This window comes from Mastigoproctus giganteus, unplaced genomic scaffold (assembly GCF_048544385.1).
Source record: "Mastigoproctus giganteus isolate SK-2022 unplaced genomic scaffold, ASM4854438v1 scaffold_15, whole genome shotgun sequence".
Taxonomy (NCBI): Eukaryota; Metazoa; Arthropoda; class Arachnida; order Uropygi; family Thelyphonidae; genus Mastigoproctus; species Mastigoproctus giganteus.
In genome coordinates, this window is record NW_028328292.1 from 6663772 (window position 1) to 6680079 (window position 16308).

The 16308-nt window shown below is 39.6% G+C and overlaps 1 protein-coding gene across 1 annotated transcript in view; it reads right to left on the reverse strand.

Moving 5' to 3' along the window:
- The window catches only part of PIG-S (phosphatidylinositol glycan anchor biosynthesis class S), a 270275-nt gene that overhangs the window by 136342 nt on the left and 117625 nt on the right, over positions 1 to 16308 (reverse strand). Inside the window, exon 6 of the mRNA XM_090389333.1 lies at positions 6945 to 7065. Within this exon, the coding sequence (XP_090245459.1) occupies positions 6945 to 7065 (121 nt within the window). The remainder of the gene's footprint in view (positions 1 to 6944; positions 7066 to 16308) is intronic.

The window sequence follows — 16308 nt, forward strand, 5'->3', positions numbered from 1 at the left end:
AATCACTGTGGTTTAGATAAAGGATGAGGGTTTAGAATGGAATGAAGAATAAAGGATTTCATCCCTGTTGTATCTACCACATAATATGGCTTAGTGACATACTCAGTGTGGAGTGGATGACATATCTGCTTGGTTCACATCTGAATGTTCACCTCCAGCATACTAGGAGTAGTATTTCTAGCCAGTGCACAGGGAGGTATACCCAGAATTACTAACAGTCATATTAGCAAATGATGCAAGAAAGAAAGCTTAATCAGCATTAATAATAATAATAAAAACACTTACCAAAATCAGCTGTCTATCCCCTCATATTCTATGCTGCTCCACATTGCGAATTTCTGTAGTTCTTCCTAGAATCCATTCAAACTACCCATTTCCACAACACCAGAAAGAAGTTTGTTCCAACAATCAACTACCTGCTAGCCGAAGGAAAATTGACACATTTATCCTGCAACATCCTCAATTTAAATTTATGCCCAGTTATGTGCACTGTCCGAGCAAGGGGAAGAATACTATCAGCATTAAGCTTACTCAATCCATTTAAAGCCTTAAACATTGCCATCAGATCTCCTCACAGGTGTCTATTCTCCAGGTGCAGCAATTTGCAGAACCAAATCCTCTCTTAGTAAGAGCATCCCCTTTTATTCCCCTTATTAATCCCATTGCCCTTCTCTACACCTGTCCCAACAGATCCAAATCCTTTCTAAAATCAGGCTTCGGATTTATATGCAGTACTCAAGATGCACCATCTTAACCACTGCCTTATAATACAATGAAATAATCAAATCCTTGTCAGCAAAATTGCTGTACATCATTGACAGAACTCCATGTCTTGTCCTAGAAGCCCATTTGATCTGCTCAAGGAGCTTTTTATCTGACTTAAAATTATTACTCCCAGATCATTTCATTCTCTATTTTGAGTGTAGTACCACACTCAGCATAGTAAAGAATGGGCTTATATGAGGGCTTGAAGAGATCTCGAAGGAATAAAAGAGAGGGACTCACCAAACACTCAGCTCAAAGCTAGCGCCGATGCTTAGACAACACATCATCATCATCCACCATGGCAGAAATCACTGGTCTCACAGAAGGTAGCAGTTGTCAAAAACTCTACTGTCAGAGAAATGGAAAATATGGAGTGTAAAAAGAACAGGTGGAATAGGATCAGGATACATTTGCCAGGGCTAAAGTTCATGACATTGAAGAGTAGCTATCAGCTTTTAAGGAACAAAAGGTAATATTGTAATACATGTTGTTAATAATAATAATAAGAGTATGATTTTGAGGAATTACTTAACAAATACAGAAAAATGTTGAGAAAAAGTTGCAAGTTAGGATCAAATTTTGAAAATGTCTGCAATTTTGCTCAGATTTGATAGGAGAGATACACAATGACAGCCTGTCAATGAATTTCGCATCAGAGAGAATATGCAAGGCTCATTGGGTAGAATTTTTCTCAGTGTGGTCTGTGCTTGTTAACAGGAGAAACTGTTTGTACAGGCATTGGAGGGTTCGAGCCTGTCACCACCAAATACGGAGGATGCGGAAAGGTCAGGGAATGACCACCGCATATCCTGGAGCAATATGGCCTTAGTTGCTAATGCTCCTAAAAACCAAATAACAAATAACAAACAGGCATTGGATAAACTTAAATAAAAGAGGTGCAAGAATTTTCTGATGATACTGTGGCAGAGTCAGGTGGGTAAGAAAACTGCTAGTGGAATTCACAGACTAACAGTAGCCTGAAAAGTGAGGTGTCAGAGATTACAAGGTCCAATGAAGGTCTTCATAAGACAAAGCAAATACATAGGCTGTGTTAGGGTTACTAAGAGCAAAAGCGGGTGCATGTATACTTCCATGTATACCAATGCTAGGAGTAAGCTAAAAATTTTTTAGAATTTGAAGTACTGGTTAAGTAATTAAGTGCAGACATTAGCATTAGTAGAGGCATATGATACAAGAAAGCAAGCTTATGCAGCATCAGCAAAAAAAAAAAAAAATATGCTCCGATTTCACCCCTCTGTTCGTTCCAAATACCTGTCCAGCTCAGCCTTAAATTTATTTAGGTTATCAACTTCCACAACAAAAGATGGAAGTCTGTTCCACCTGCAAAACTTAAGCCTTTCTTTGTAAGAGCAACCCTTTGTTCCATTCACTAATCTTGTTGCCCTTCTCTGTACTCATTCCAACAGCTCTACATCCTTCTTAAAATGAGGTCTCCAGACGTGTATACAGTACTCAAGGTGTGGCCTGACCATTGCCTTATACAAGGGGATAATCACCTCCTTATCCCTGCTAGAAAAATTCCTATATATCATTGACAAGACACCATGAGCTACTCTTGCAGACCATCTGCACTGCTCAGAAAACTTCATATCTGTCTGTACAATTACCACCAGTTCCTTTTCATTCTCTACCACTGTCAGCTTAGCACCACATAGTTGATATGTTACTCTGGGGTTACTGCTTCCCATATGTAGTACTTTACATTTGTCAATGTTAAACTTCATTTGCCACCTCTCAGCCCGTCTGCTCAACTTTTCTAGATCCTGTTGCAGCAGCTTACTGTCATTAGTATCATTAACAACCCTGTCAACCTTCGTATCATCTGCAAACTTGGACATTGCAGGGATATTGGGAACATGGTGCCACTCTGTAGGGAGGCAAAATTTGAATATGGTATATATTGTGCGTGCAAAAAGGATAGATAGAAGAGGAGACAGAAATGGAGTTATGCTTTTGGTTAAGAACATATAGCCTCTAAGATGGTGCATTCAGTTGATCTGGGTGGCCTGTACAATGTTGAGTTGTTTGGTGTAACATAAACACCAGGAAAACAAAAATGAGAGCAGTAGTATTTTTTAGGCCAAATGACTGTGGTGAGTATAATAAACAGCTATACAGACAAATAGGGTGGGTCAATAAATCAGAATATATTAAATTGGGGGCTTTAAACTTTCCAGACTAGACCTTGTAGGTTGGAACCACTATGAGGCAGGGATTATAATATACTGATGTGGAATTTAAGTTATAACTTAAAGATATAATTTAAAGTTATACTTAAAGATATAACTATTGTCAAAGTTAAAAGAAAGAGTTACTGCTTTTGTAAAGGCAAGTGCAATGGTCTTAGTTTTTAAATTCTTTTCAGTAGGATCAACTGATGATGTTACCAAGTGCAAATTCTAAACCAAAAACATTCAGAGAAGTAATTGTAGAAGCTACTAAGCATTTTATACCAATTAAGAGATATTGTTGGAGATTCTGGCCTAAATAGATATCAGATAAACTGATGAGGCTAGTAGCAGAAAATAAAAATGCATGGTATGATTATAAATTATCAGGGAACACAGAAAACTATAATAAGTTTGAACTAGTGTGACATTAAGTTACTAAGGGAGATAGGCTAGCTAAAGCATATTATGAGAAGTCTTTGGCTAAGAATGCAAAGAAAAGTAGCAAAAAATTCTTTGCTTTAGTTAACTCTAGAAGGAAAGAGATGAACCATTTTGGCCCATTTCATATGAATGGCATAACTATTGATGATAATGTTCAGATTGCTGACAAACTGAACAAGTATTTCACATTTATATTTGCAGACAAAGAAGTTTTTAGGGATGGGAACAGTATACCAAGATACAAGACAATTGAGATTTAACATTCATAAATGCATATGGGCAGCAGTAATCCTAGAACGATGTACCATCTGGATAGTACAACTCAAGGGTGGAGAAAAAAAGACTAAATAATGTTACAGTCTGACATTAAATTCTCTGACAGTGTAGACAGGCTGATAGGGCAACTCATGGGGTTCTGTTAATGATATACAAGAATTTTTTGAAGGAACTAGGAAAAGCTTATCCACTGTATAAAGCAAGGTTAGTAGTATTACTGTTGTACAAGAAAGCCACAGGCTTTTGCTACACTGCAAAAAAAAAAAAAAAGTAGATAAGAAAATATAAATTATGCACTTCCCTCCTCATGTACGTAACTATTCAGTTGACCTTCTGAATTTCTTCAAATTGCCACCTTCAACCACCTACAGAGGCAACTTGTTCCAGTAGCCAACAATTCACTGGCTAAAAGAAAAGTTAGGTTACATTTTGAGTGACTGCATACAGGCCTGGAAGCTTCACTGTTTGTTATTTGTTATTTGGTTTTTAGGAGCATTAGCAACTAAGGCCATATTGCTTCGGGATATGCGGTGGTCATTTCCTGACCTTTCCGCATCCTCCGTATTTGGTGGTGACAGGCTCGAACCCCGGTCTAATCAAGAAGCGTGTGCTACGCACTGCTGCTCCTTCCCACCTGGCCACGGAGGCGGCCGAAGCTTCACTGTAATAAAGATGTAGATCTCTTATAATAGGTGCAGAGAAGAAGAATAACCAGATTAGTCAGGGACACAAAAGGGCATCCTTACCACGAAATTCTTCATTTCTGCAAATTGCAGCACCTGGAAACTAGGCACATGCAAGATTGAAGTGTTTAAGGGCTTAAATGGACTGAGTAAAGGAAATGCTGGTGGCATACTAATTCTTCACTGAATAACACATAAGGGGACATTTAAACTGAAAATGGATGGTTGTAGAATAGATGTGTGGAAATTTGCCTTCAGCCAGTGAGTAGTTGATTGTTGCAACAAACTTCCATCTGTTGTTGTAGAGATGTGTAATGAGAATAAATTACAGAAAAATTATATAAATCTTTAAATTATTAGAGGTTGGACAGCTTAATTTTTTTGGCTGATGCTGTATAAGTGTCTTTCTTTTCATCATTTGTTACTACTAATACTATTATATTTAAAAAAATGCTGCAAGTTAGGCCAGAATTTTTATGTCTGCAATTCTGCCAAGGCATAATAGGAAGGACTACACCATTGAGCCAAAACATTATGACCACCTATCTAATATGATGTTGGTCCTCCACGTCCAGCCAAAACAGCTCGTACCTGGCAAGGCATGGAAGCTACAAGAATTCTAAATGTATCTTATGGTATCTGAGGCCAACATGTAACAGGCAGATCCTTTAACTCCTGTAAGGTCCGTGGTTGAGATGCTGCAGATCGGAGTTGCTGTCCCAACACAAACCACAGATGCTCGATGGGATTGATGTCTGGAGAATTTGGAGGCCAGGGCAATACCCCATGTTCTGCGAACCAGTCTCGAACAATCTGGGTGGTGTGGCAAGGTGCATTATCCCTGCTGAAAGACGACATTGCCAGAGGGGAAGACCATTGCCACGAAAGGGTGTACCTGGTCAGCATTGATGTTTAGGTAGGTGGTAGACGATAGAGTGACTGGCTCATGGATGACTGGAACTAGGGTATCCCAGCAAAACATCACCCAAAGTATGACACCACCGGCTTGTTTTCGTCCCACGGTGCATCCAGGTAAACAACGCATACATACCTGGCTGTCCACATGGTGCAACAAGAAACGCGATTCATTGGACCAGACAACCTTCTTCCAATCACTCAAGGTCCAGTTTTGATGCTCGCATGTCCATTGTAGGTGCTGTCGCCAGTGAACTGTGGTTAGCATGGGCACTTAGAGCAGCCTGCGGCTACGCAGCCCCACTTTCAGCAGGGTTTGATGTACTGCATTTTGTGACACATTACTCCCGTTGCCAGCATTCCAATTACTGGCTAGTTGCACCACAGTTGCCCTTCTGTTGCCACATACCATCCGGGAGAGCTTTCGCTCACCCTGAGCATCAATGAGCCGTGGTCCAACACCTCACCAGCAGTTAGTGGGTTCCCCCTCCTCGGACCACTTTTGGTAGGTACTAACCACGGCTGACCATGAGCACCCCACCAGCCATGCCATTTCGGATATGCTGTGACCCAGTCGTCTGGCCATTACAATTTGGCCTTTGTCAAACTCACTTAAGTCTTCTGCCTTTCCCATCTGAAGAACAAGAGTAACGCTGATTACTGGAACTCAGAATCAGGTGTTTTTTATACCATGTCCTGATGCACACGCGCCATAATTCACCTGTAGTTGCTTCGATTTGCATAACAATTTGCTAGTCGTAATGTTTTGGCTCATCAGTGTATGTTCCGACGTGGAAGTCTGAATCAGCTTATAGTAACTTATTTTATAATATGAGATTGATGTATTTTTAGCAAAGTTAATTTTCTTTTAGCTACATACACAAATGAGGCATTTGCCAAAAGATGTAAATTAATATTTTATAGCTCTCAACGTGCTTGAGGCTATTACTCTTAATTGCTGAAGTTCTATGAAAATGTAAAACGTCATCTGGTTATTTTAACATGCTTAATATGATCATATGAAACATTATTTTAATATTATTATTATTCATTCTTTTTTTGTATTGGGTATGGCAGAAAAATGTATAATACCTAGACATATATACTATTCCTATTTTAAGTTTACAAACGAAGGTTTGTATTAAAAACAAAAATGTTTTTCTGCAATAGCACCAATTTCTCATCTGAAGCATTCTTCACTTCACAATATTTGTTTTGGGACTGCACTACTACGCATAAGTAAAAACTTTTCAAGAAATGCCACAAATCCCTCATATGTGGCAGGGGGGGGATCTATGTCTAATGAAACATTCATTCCATATAAGAAAATTCTATAGCCAGTTTTGGCACACATGTTGGTATGGTTAGCTAATAAAATCCTATTTTATTAGCTGACCATAATTTATTATGTTGTGGGTAAAAATAACAGTTATATAGTGTTAAAATGTATCAGTTATGTAATGTTAAAAGCTATCACTTAAATCATGTATGCTCATGGGACAATTTTCAGGACCAAGCAATTTGAACTTCTTTGGTATGATAACATCTGAAACAAAATCTTCTTAAGCAAGTTCCATTGTAGTATTTCATTAACAAACATATTCATCTGATTATGTATATGTCCTAATTCTCTAGTTATTATCTATAATAAAACAGAAAATGCATTATATACCTTCTACTGCTGCAGCTATATTCCACTGTACATCCACCAGCTGGGGTTCAGGTACTATTAAACTGAAAGTGACATCAAATGCAGGGGTAGCACTCAATGACCTCATGCGATCCTTTTCTGGCTAAATGATAACAGCAGGTTTTGTACTACAAACCAGTATTCACAATGTACACACACATACGCATGACAGAAAGAAACATAAAATTTCCATATTTCAAAAACCTATAATTTTCTTTTATTAAAACATAATTGTTTTTGAAAAAAAATTTACAAATGATTGGAAAGTTATATTTAAAAGCAGGAACCATAATGTATCTTAGGTATTATGTAAACTGCATCAACATTTGTATATAAACTGCACTGCCTTGTTGACTTAAAAAACTGAAAGGTCTATAAAACAATCTAACTCTTTGCTAAGTGAAAAGCAAAAATCCCTTGAAAAAATTTTTAAATAAAGAAAATCTTAAGACCTCTATATACATATTAATTTAGCCAACTAAACTGCAGAGACCAGAAAACATGATGTCCATAAACTTCCTCTAGGGTTTTTGATAGATGCTATTAAACAAACAAACAAAAAAAAAAAACACTGGCACTACAGTGCACAGAATACAAGCAGACTCTTACAGATTCCCAAATGTGATAAACTGTACTAAGCAAGCCACTATTAATATTGAGATGGTAGAGTGTATGGAAGAGGAAAAGATAGAAGAGAATGCTTGAAGTCACATATTCTGGATTGTGAAACCGAAGTACAAAATTTTAAACTTGCTACTGAGGGTGCAAAGGTCATAATGGATCATCTTCTGATTATAAAAGTTTTATGAGAATAACCTTTTGCACAAAGGTGGTTTACCTCAACAGTATTTGTACAGGGTAGTTCCCCCACTGCAGAACCCACAATTTTCCTAATAACTCTTTTATTAATGCATAAAATCATGTGAAAATGAATTTGCACATTAAGAAAAGAGCACTGGCAATAATGTACCTGAGATCATGTTAAAAAAATCTAACCTATCTCATCTGAATAGATTGACCCAAGCTTGTGTGGTAAGCATGTGCACACAATTGTTGTTTGTTATTTGGTTTTTAGGAGCATTAGCAACTAAGGCCATATTGCTCCGGGAATATGCGGTGGTCATTATCTTGACCTTTCCGCATCCTCCGTATTTGGTGGCGATGGGCTCGAACCCCGGTCTAATCAAGAAGCGTGTGCTACGCACTGCTGCTCCTTCCCACCTGGCTACGGAGGCGCCCCTGCACACAATCAGAAAAAAGTCTGTGATTTATAAAGTAACATATACATGACTGAACAATGGTTATTCGTTGTCCAGAATGCCTAGAACTTAGGAGTGGGTTTGGGGTGAGAAAATCATCACTTACACCATGGTCAAAAAACTGGAAACCACAGGATGTCTACTGGGTACACATGGCAGAGGTCATAAGATGTCACAGTAAACTACTAATGATATGAAGAAAAGGATGCTAACACCACAAGTAAATCATTATGTCAACTATCTCATGAAACTAGCACCATACACAATGTCCCAAAGAGGCACCAAGAAAGCCAAAATTACCAACAAAACCTACTCACATCATCTGTTCATGCCCACTAATAATCTACCTAATCGTTTCTTAAATTTTCTTGAGAGCTTCCTCAGACGCAGAGGAGGTACCCATGGACTGGAGATGTGCAAATGTGACCCTAATTCACAAAGGAGGATCAATGAGTGACAAGTAATTACAGACCTGTCAGTTTAACCTCTGTTCCAGGAAAATTAATGGAGGTACTGGTCAGAGAAGCACTGCAGGATCATCTAGACAAAACTTCAGTTACAGTTCACACACATCATGAGCCTGTTAAGCGGAAGTCTTGTCTGACCAATCTGATCGGATACTATGATATGGTCACAAAGAAACTGGATGCAAAGAATAATTTTGATATCATATACATTACATTTATACAAATTTATTTGTCAGCTCCTCGAACTAAGTATCCTTCCTTCCCTACCTTTCTCACTGGAAACACTTACCAAAGCTTTCAACTGCCATTATTTATGATTCATTCCAGTTAAGGGCACTCCTAAGGGTAGTCCCTAACAGGAGAGACTGCTTCTACAGGGATGGGATACACTTAAATAGAAAGGATGCAAGAATATTTGCTGATGCTATCGAGGCAGTGTTAGGTGGGTCGGTAAACTGCTAGCTTGGGGGGATACATGGACTAATAGATTAACAGTAGCCAATAGCAGAGGTGAAAGTGATTCTTGCACAGTTGCTATTGGAATGAGCAGCAGTCTGGAAAACAAGATGCAGGGGATTTCAGAGACTGCCGGGGAGTTATTGAGGTACAAGGAAACACATGAGTTGTGTTAAGGTAGCTAAGAATAGGGACATGTGCATGTATACTTAAGTGTACACCAATGTTAGGAGTTTGGTAAATAAATTTGATGAATTTGAAGTGTTGGTCAAAACATCAGAGGCGGATATTGTTGGGATATCAGAGATGTGGTGTCACAAAGATATAAGGAAAGCAGAACTGGAATTTGAGGAGTACAATGTGTACATGAATGATAGACAGGATAGGAATGGAGGAGGGGTTATGATATTAGTTAAGAAACACATAAAATCCAAGGAAGTGAAGCCAGTCGACATTGCTGGACAGTGCAGTGTCGAGTCAGTTTGGTGTGACATAAGCACTGGTAAATCAAAATTGAGAGTAGGAGTGTGTTATAGGCCTAATGACTCTGATGAGTATAATAAAAAAACTGTACAGGGAAATAGAGTGGGCCAGTAAATCAGAGAGTCTTATAATGGAGGATTTTAATTTCCCAGATATTGACTGGAATTTGTGGGTTGGTCACTCACACACTAGCAAGGCTTTTGGGGATTTATTGGATAATTGTTTTCTACATTAGCATGTTCGAGAGAGGCAACTAGAGGGTTGGTTGGTTGGTTTTGATTTTATTGGTGCATTTAGCTACTAAGGCTATAATGCGCCGGCAACTAGAGGGAGTAATACTCTTGATCTGATTATCAGTAGTGATTCTTCATGTATTAAGAATCTGCAGATAAAGGAACCACAAGGTGGCAGTGATCATAGTGTGCTGAAGTGGGATTTACTCAAAGAGGTAACTACCATCAAGGGTAAAGGGAAGGGTTTTTGCTTTTGTAAAGGCAACTACGGAGGTCTGAGACAGTATTTAAATTCTGTACGGTGGGACCAACTGATGATGATGTTACCAACGGCAAATTCAAAATGGGAAGCATTCAAAGAATTAATCTTGGAAGCTACTAGGCTTTACATACCAACAAAGAAATATTGTTCAAGGTTTAGGCCTAAATGGATGTCAGATGAACAAATGAGACATGGCAGAGAAGAAAAATGCATGGGATACATAAGTTAATGGGTGACATGGAAGCCTATGATAAACATAAGCTGACCTGTAAACAAAGTCACAAAGGAGATTAGGCAGGCAAAGGCAGACTATGAGAAATCTTTGGCAAAGGATGCAAAGAAAAACAGCAAAGAGTTCTTTACGTATGGTTTTTATTATTATTTTTTTGTTAGTTGTTGGCGCATCGGCTTCTGTGGCCATAATGCACCTCCCAAAGTTTTTGCATTTTACTCTGATCCAAGCCCGAGGCGGGATTCGAACCCACGACCTTTGGGTTGCCAGGCAGGCAGGCACTTTACCCACCTGGCTAGCCCGTCGGCCTTTGCGTATGTAAACTCTAGAAGGAAGAGAATGAATCAGATTGGTCCACTGGATATCAATGGTTCAATTGTTGATGATCCTGTTCAGATGGCTAACAAACTAAATGAGTATTTTGCATCTACATTCACACATGAGGAGTTATTCAGGGAGGGGAATGCCAGAGGTGAACTAAACTCTGGCAGTGAGCCAGATGATTTTGTAATAACTGAGAGGAAAGTGGAGGAGAAATTATTGAAGATAAACATAAGAAAGGCAACTGGGGTGGATGGGATCTATCCAGTTATATTAAAGGAGGCAGCAAAGGAAGTAAGCAAACCCTTAGTCATAATCATGAGAGCTTTCTTGGACTCAGGGGAGGTCCCCACGGACTGGAGATGTGCAAATGTATCCCCAATTCACAAAGGGGGATTGAAGGGTGACAAGTAATTACAGACCAGTTAATTTAACTTCTGTTGAGGGTAAAATAATGCAGTCACTGGTTAAAGATGTATTGCAGGATCTAGACAAGACTGCAGCAATAATTCAGACACAGCATGGGTTTGTTAAGGGAAAGTCTTGTCTGATAAATATGATAGGATATTATGATGTGGTTACAAAGGAACTGGATGCAAAAAATAATTTTGATATCATATATTTGGATTTCAGGAAAGCTTTTGACACTGTTGTGCATGGAAGACTATTATACAAATTGGAGCAGAATGGTATTAAGGGTAAGTTGTTACAATGGATAAAAAGATGGTTGAGTGGGAGAAGACAGAGGGTGGTAAATAATGGGTACTGCTCTTCATGGACTAATGTTATTAGTAGAGTTCCACAGGGTTCGGTGTTGAGTCCTCTGTTGTTTTGTATATATATCAATGATATTGATGAAGGTATATCAGGCTTAGTGTCGAAGTTTGCAGATGATACAAAGGTTGGCAGGGTTGTTAATAACAGTAATGGCAGTGTGCTACTGCAACAGGATCTAGATAATTTGGGCAGATGGGCTAAGAAATGGAAACTGAAGTTTAACCTTGTCTGTCAAGTACTGCATATGGGTAGAAGTAACCCCAGAGAAACATACCAACTGCGTGGTACTACACTTAAGGTGGTAGAAAATGAAAAAGACTTTTTTTTTTTTTTGTAGTTGTTGGCGCATCGGCTTCTGTGGCCATAGTGCACCTCCCAAGGTTTTTGCAGTACTTTGATCCAAGCCCGAGGCGGGATTCGAACCCGCGGCCTTTGGGTTGCCAGGCAGGCACCTTACCCACCTGGCTAGCCCGGTCGGCTCTGAAAAAGACCTGGGAGTAATTGTGCAGTCAGATATGAAGTTTTCTGAGCAATGCAGACAGGCTGCCAAGGACAGGTCATGGGGTTTTGTCAATGATATATAGGAATTTTGCTAGCAGGGAAAAGGAGGTGATTGTCCCCCTGTATAAGGCAATGGTCAGGCCACGCCTTGAGCACTGTGTACAGGATTAGAGGCCTCATTTTAGGAAGGATGTAGATTTGCTTGAGTGTGTACAGAGAAGGGCAACAAGATTGGTGAGGGGAATGAAGGGATCCTCTTACCAAGAGAGGCTTAAGTTCTGCAAATTGCAGTAGCTGGAGATTAGGCACCTGCACGGTGATCTGATTGAGGTGTATAAGGCCTTGAATGGGTTGAGCACGCTGAATTCTGATGGGATCCTTCCACTTGTTCAGATTACGAACCTAAGGGGGCATAAATTCAAATTAAGAAAAGACAGATGTGGAATAGATGTGCGGAAATTTGCCTTTAGCCAGCGGGTGGTTAATTGCTGGAACAAAATTCCATGTGTCGTTGTGGAAGTTGATAGGTTAAATAAATTTAAGGAGGAACTGGACGGGCATTTGGAGGGAATGGTGTGATTTTTTTTTGGCTGATGCTGCTTTATATGCATCCCATACATTTTTCTTCTCCACAAGCCTCAATAGTTCATCTGACATCCATTTAGGCCTAAACCTTGAACAGTATTTCTTAGTTGGAATGCAAAGCCTAGTAGCCTCCAAAATTAAGTCCCTAAAGGCTTCACATTTAGAATTCAACGTTGGTAACATCATCAAATGATCGCACCGTACAGAATTTAAAAACTGTCTGAGACCCCTGTAGTCACCTTTACGAAAGCAAAAGCCCTTCCCTTTAACCTTGATGGTAGTTACATCCCTAAGTAATTCCCACATTAGTACATTGTGATCACTGTCATCCAGTAGTTCCTTTATCTGCAAATTCTTAATGCATGAATAATCAGATCAAGAGTATTACTCCCTCTGGTTGCCTCTCGAACATGTTGCCGTAGAAAACAGTCATCCAACAAATCCACAAAAGTCTTGCTAGTGTATGAGTGACCAATCCAGAAGTTCCAGTCAATATTTGGAAAGTTAAAATCCCCCATTATAAGACATTCTGATTTACTGGCCCACTCTATTTCTCTGCCACAAATTTAAGCAAATACACCAACCGTTTAAAACTGGTTTAATGATAAAAATAAATGATACAAAAGACTGTAAAATAATATTTACAAAAATTGATTATTTACAAAAAACTAGTTTAAGACAAAAACAAAATAAAATAGAGATAGGGAGTACGACTTCACCCCCTTATTGAGGCGGTGGTTTTTGCCAGAGATAAACGTTTTAGTTTTCCATGCCCCCAGGCCACTTCTGGTTCTGGTACACATGAAAGGAATACCGAGTATGCACTTGGTCATCCATGTGTGCCCTGAACCTGGTATTTAAGGATGTGTCGCTTAAGTTTCATTATTGCTGAGGAAGGAGGCAGACACCTCCGAAAGCGTCAATAGTGTTTTTATCGCTTTTAAATTTATATTTTAATGCATTTTAACGTATTTACTTATTTTATTTTATTTTTGTCTAAAACTCGTTTTTTGTAAATATTATTTTAGTCGTTTGTATCATTTTATTTTATCATTAAATCAGTTTTAAACGGTTGGTGTATCTGTTTAAATTTGTGGTATGTAATCTCAACCTTAGAGGCCTTATTGCGGATATAGTTAATGTTTATGGCCATACAGTTTTGCAGCACATCCGACGGTTCCAAAGATACAGCATAGGTGAGTCTAAACAGCAACAGCACTTAAGGTTTGCCTACCGTTGCAGGGATCATAATCTTATTCCACGTGGATTTAGGAGGCAGACACCATCCGATCAAGGCACCATTTAAGGATGCCTGTCTGTCCAGGATTATCACATGGTATCAAAAGAAGGTTTTGAATACATGGATTCAGAAAACATCATAGATTTTTTGAGGACATAGTAGGAGATTGATTGAAGTAGCATTAGGTGATATTAGTAGTAGATTGTCCCACCACTGCACCTGATGGGTGTTAAGAGGTTAGTTCTGGAGAGGGTGAATAGGATTGCCTATTCATATAAACAGATACATATTAGGAAGTTCAACACGTTATTAGAGGAGCAGTCCACTATATTTAGGGGTAGTAATCATTCCAACTTCATTCAGAACTTAAGTGGCAAACTTTAACCCAAGAACAAGAGGGACTTTTGGCTCTTGGACCTAAGTTTGCTTTGCTGTCCCCCAAACCTCCAATTACCGAAAAATCCATGGGCATTGAGAGGGCAATTAGCAAATTACCTGAACATATTGCCAATCAAATTCGTGTTAAAGCTGTTTCCATACTGGGCCAGGCAAAAATGGTTGCTCCAAATCTTACCCCAAAACAGAAGAAAGCGCTAGAAGAACTTAAACGGGACGAAGACATTATAATCCTACCAGCAGACAAAGGCAGATCAACGGTGGTATTAAGCAAGGAAGATTACCACAAGAAAGTGTTAGACTTATTAGGTGATATTGGTACTTACAAGATTATCCATAGAAACTCCTTGGCTAGCTTAGAACGGCATGTAAATAAGATGCTACTTTCCTGGCTAAAAATGGAAAATATTTCAAAGGACCAGTATTGGTCCATGCATGCAGAAAGGTGTTGGCTGCCCAGATTTTATGGGTTACCCAAGACGCACAAGGAGAATGTTCCATTACGGCCCATAGTTCCTTCATTGGTAGCCCTACGTATGCTCTATCTAAATATCAGGTGCAGCTGATTTCTCCTGTTGTGGGTCGGTCCACATTGGTCATTGGAAACAGTGTGGAATTTGTGAACTTTGTAAGGAGTCAAGATATAGGGGAGGACGAGATGATGATGTCATTGGACGTGGTATCATTATTCATGTATCCCCATAGCACATGGGGTAGAATGTGTGAAATTGGCTTTACAGAAGGATGATACCTTAAGTGCTAGATCCCACCTAAACACAGATGATATGTGTTGTGCTGTTGAATTATGTCTTTCTAGTAGAACCTTGGTTTTTCAAAGGAGTGATGTATAAACAGGTTCACGGCACAGCCATGGGTTCTCCAATCAGCGCCATTGTTTCAAATCTGGCTATGGAGGAATTAGAGAATAGGGTTTTTGCGAGATTGGAGTTCCCTATGCATAAGTGGAAACGATATGTTGATGACAAGTTCACTATTGTAAAGAAGGGGAGAGAGGAAGATGTGGTCTCGTTTCTCAATAGTTTTTCCCCCTTTATAAAATTTACCTCGGAGGTAGAAACAGATGGCACCCTCCCATTTCTGGATATAATGGTGTACAGGGAAGGCCTCAGACTTAGAACCAAGGTTTATAGGAAACCAATGTGTAGGGGCCAGTATACACATTATAGGTCGGCACAGACTGCCCAATATAAAAATAGTGTGACCAGAGCACTTTTGGGTAGGGTGAGGACACATTGCAGCACCTCTGAGGAGGGGGAGAAAAAAATTAGGCAAATTACGACGGAGCTTATGAGGTGTGGTTATCCCCAGAGGGTCATTGATAAATACAATAGAGAGGAAGAGCCCAATCGGGTAGTTCCGCCTGTACCGCTTACCACAGTGTATGTTCCCTACTATCCGGGCCTGTCAGATCGCATTGCAAGGATGCTTCGCGACTTTCAGACATGCTGTGTGCAGCTCCCGGGCAAGAGGTTACACACAGTAGTGTCCCAGGTCAAAGACCCCCATTACTAGGGATTCTAGTAGTGGGCTCGTATATGAGATCACATGCCCGGATTGTGGGGAATGTTATGTGGGGGAGATAGGACGATGTCTTAAGGACCGTCTGGGGGAACATTCAAGAGCGATATAGACCGCAGAGCTCAATAAATCTGGCATTGCCGAGCACTATTGGGAAAAACAACACCAGGTCTCCCCCGACAATGCTGTCATCCTTGACCGGGCACATAGATTCTGGGACTGCAAGTGGGCTGGAAAGTCTGTGGATCGGATCCTCTAGCAACGATAGCATGAATAGAGATAGGGGAGTACGACTTCACCCCCTTTTTGAAGCAGTGGTTTTTGCCAGAGATAAACGTTTTAGTTTTCCACGCCCCCAGGCCACTTCCAGTTCTGGTACACATGAAAGGAATACCGAGTATGCACCTGGTCATTCACGTGTGCCTTGAACCTGGTATTTAAAGATGTGTAGCTTAAGTTTCATTATTGCTGAGGAAGGAGGCAGACACCTCCAAAAGCTTCAATAGTGTTTTTATCGCTTTTAAATTTATATTTTAATGCATTTTAATGTATTTACTTATTTTATTTTAATTTATTTTTGTCTTAAACTAGTTTT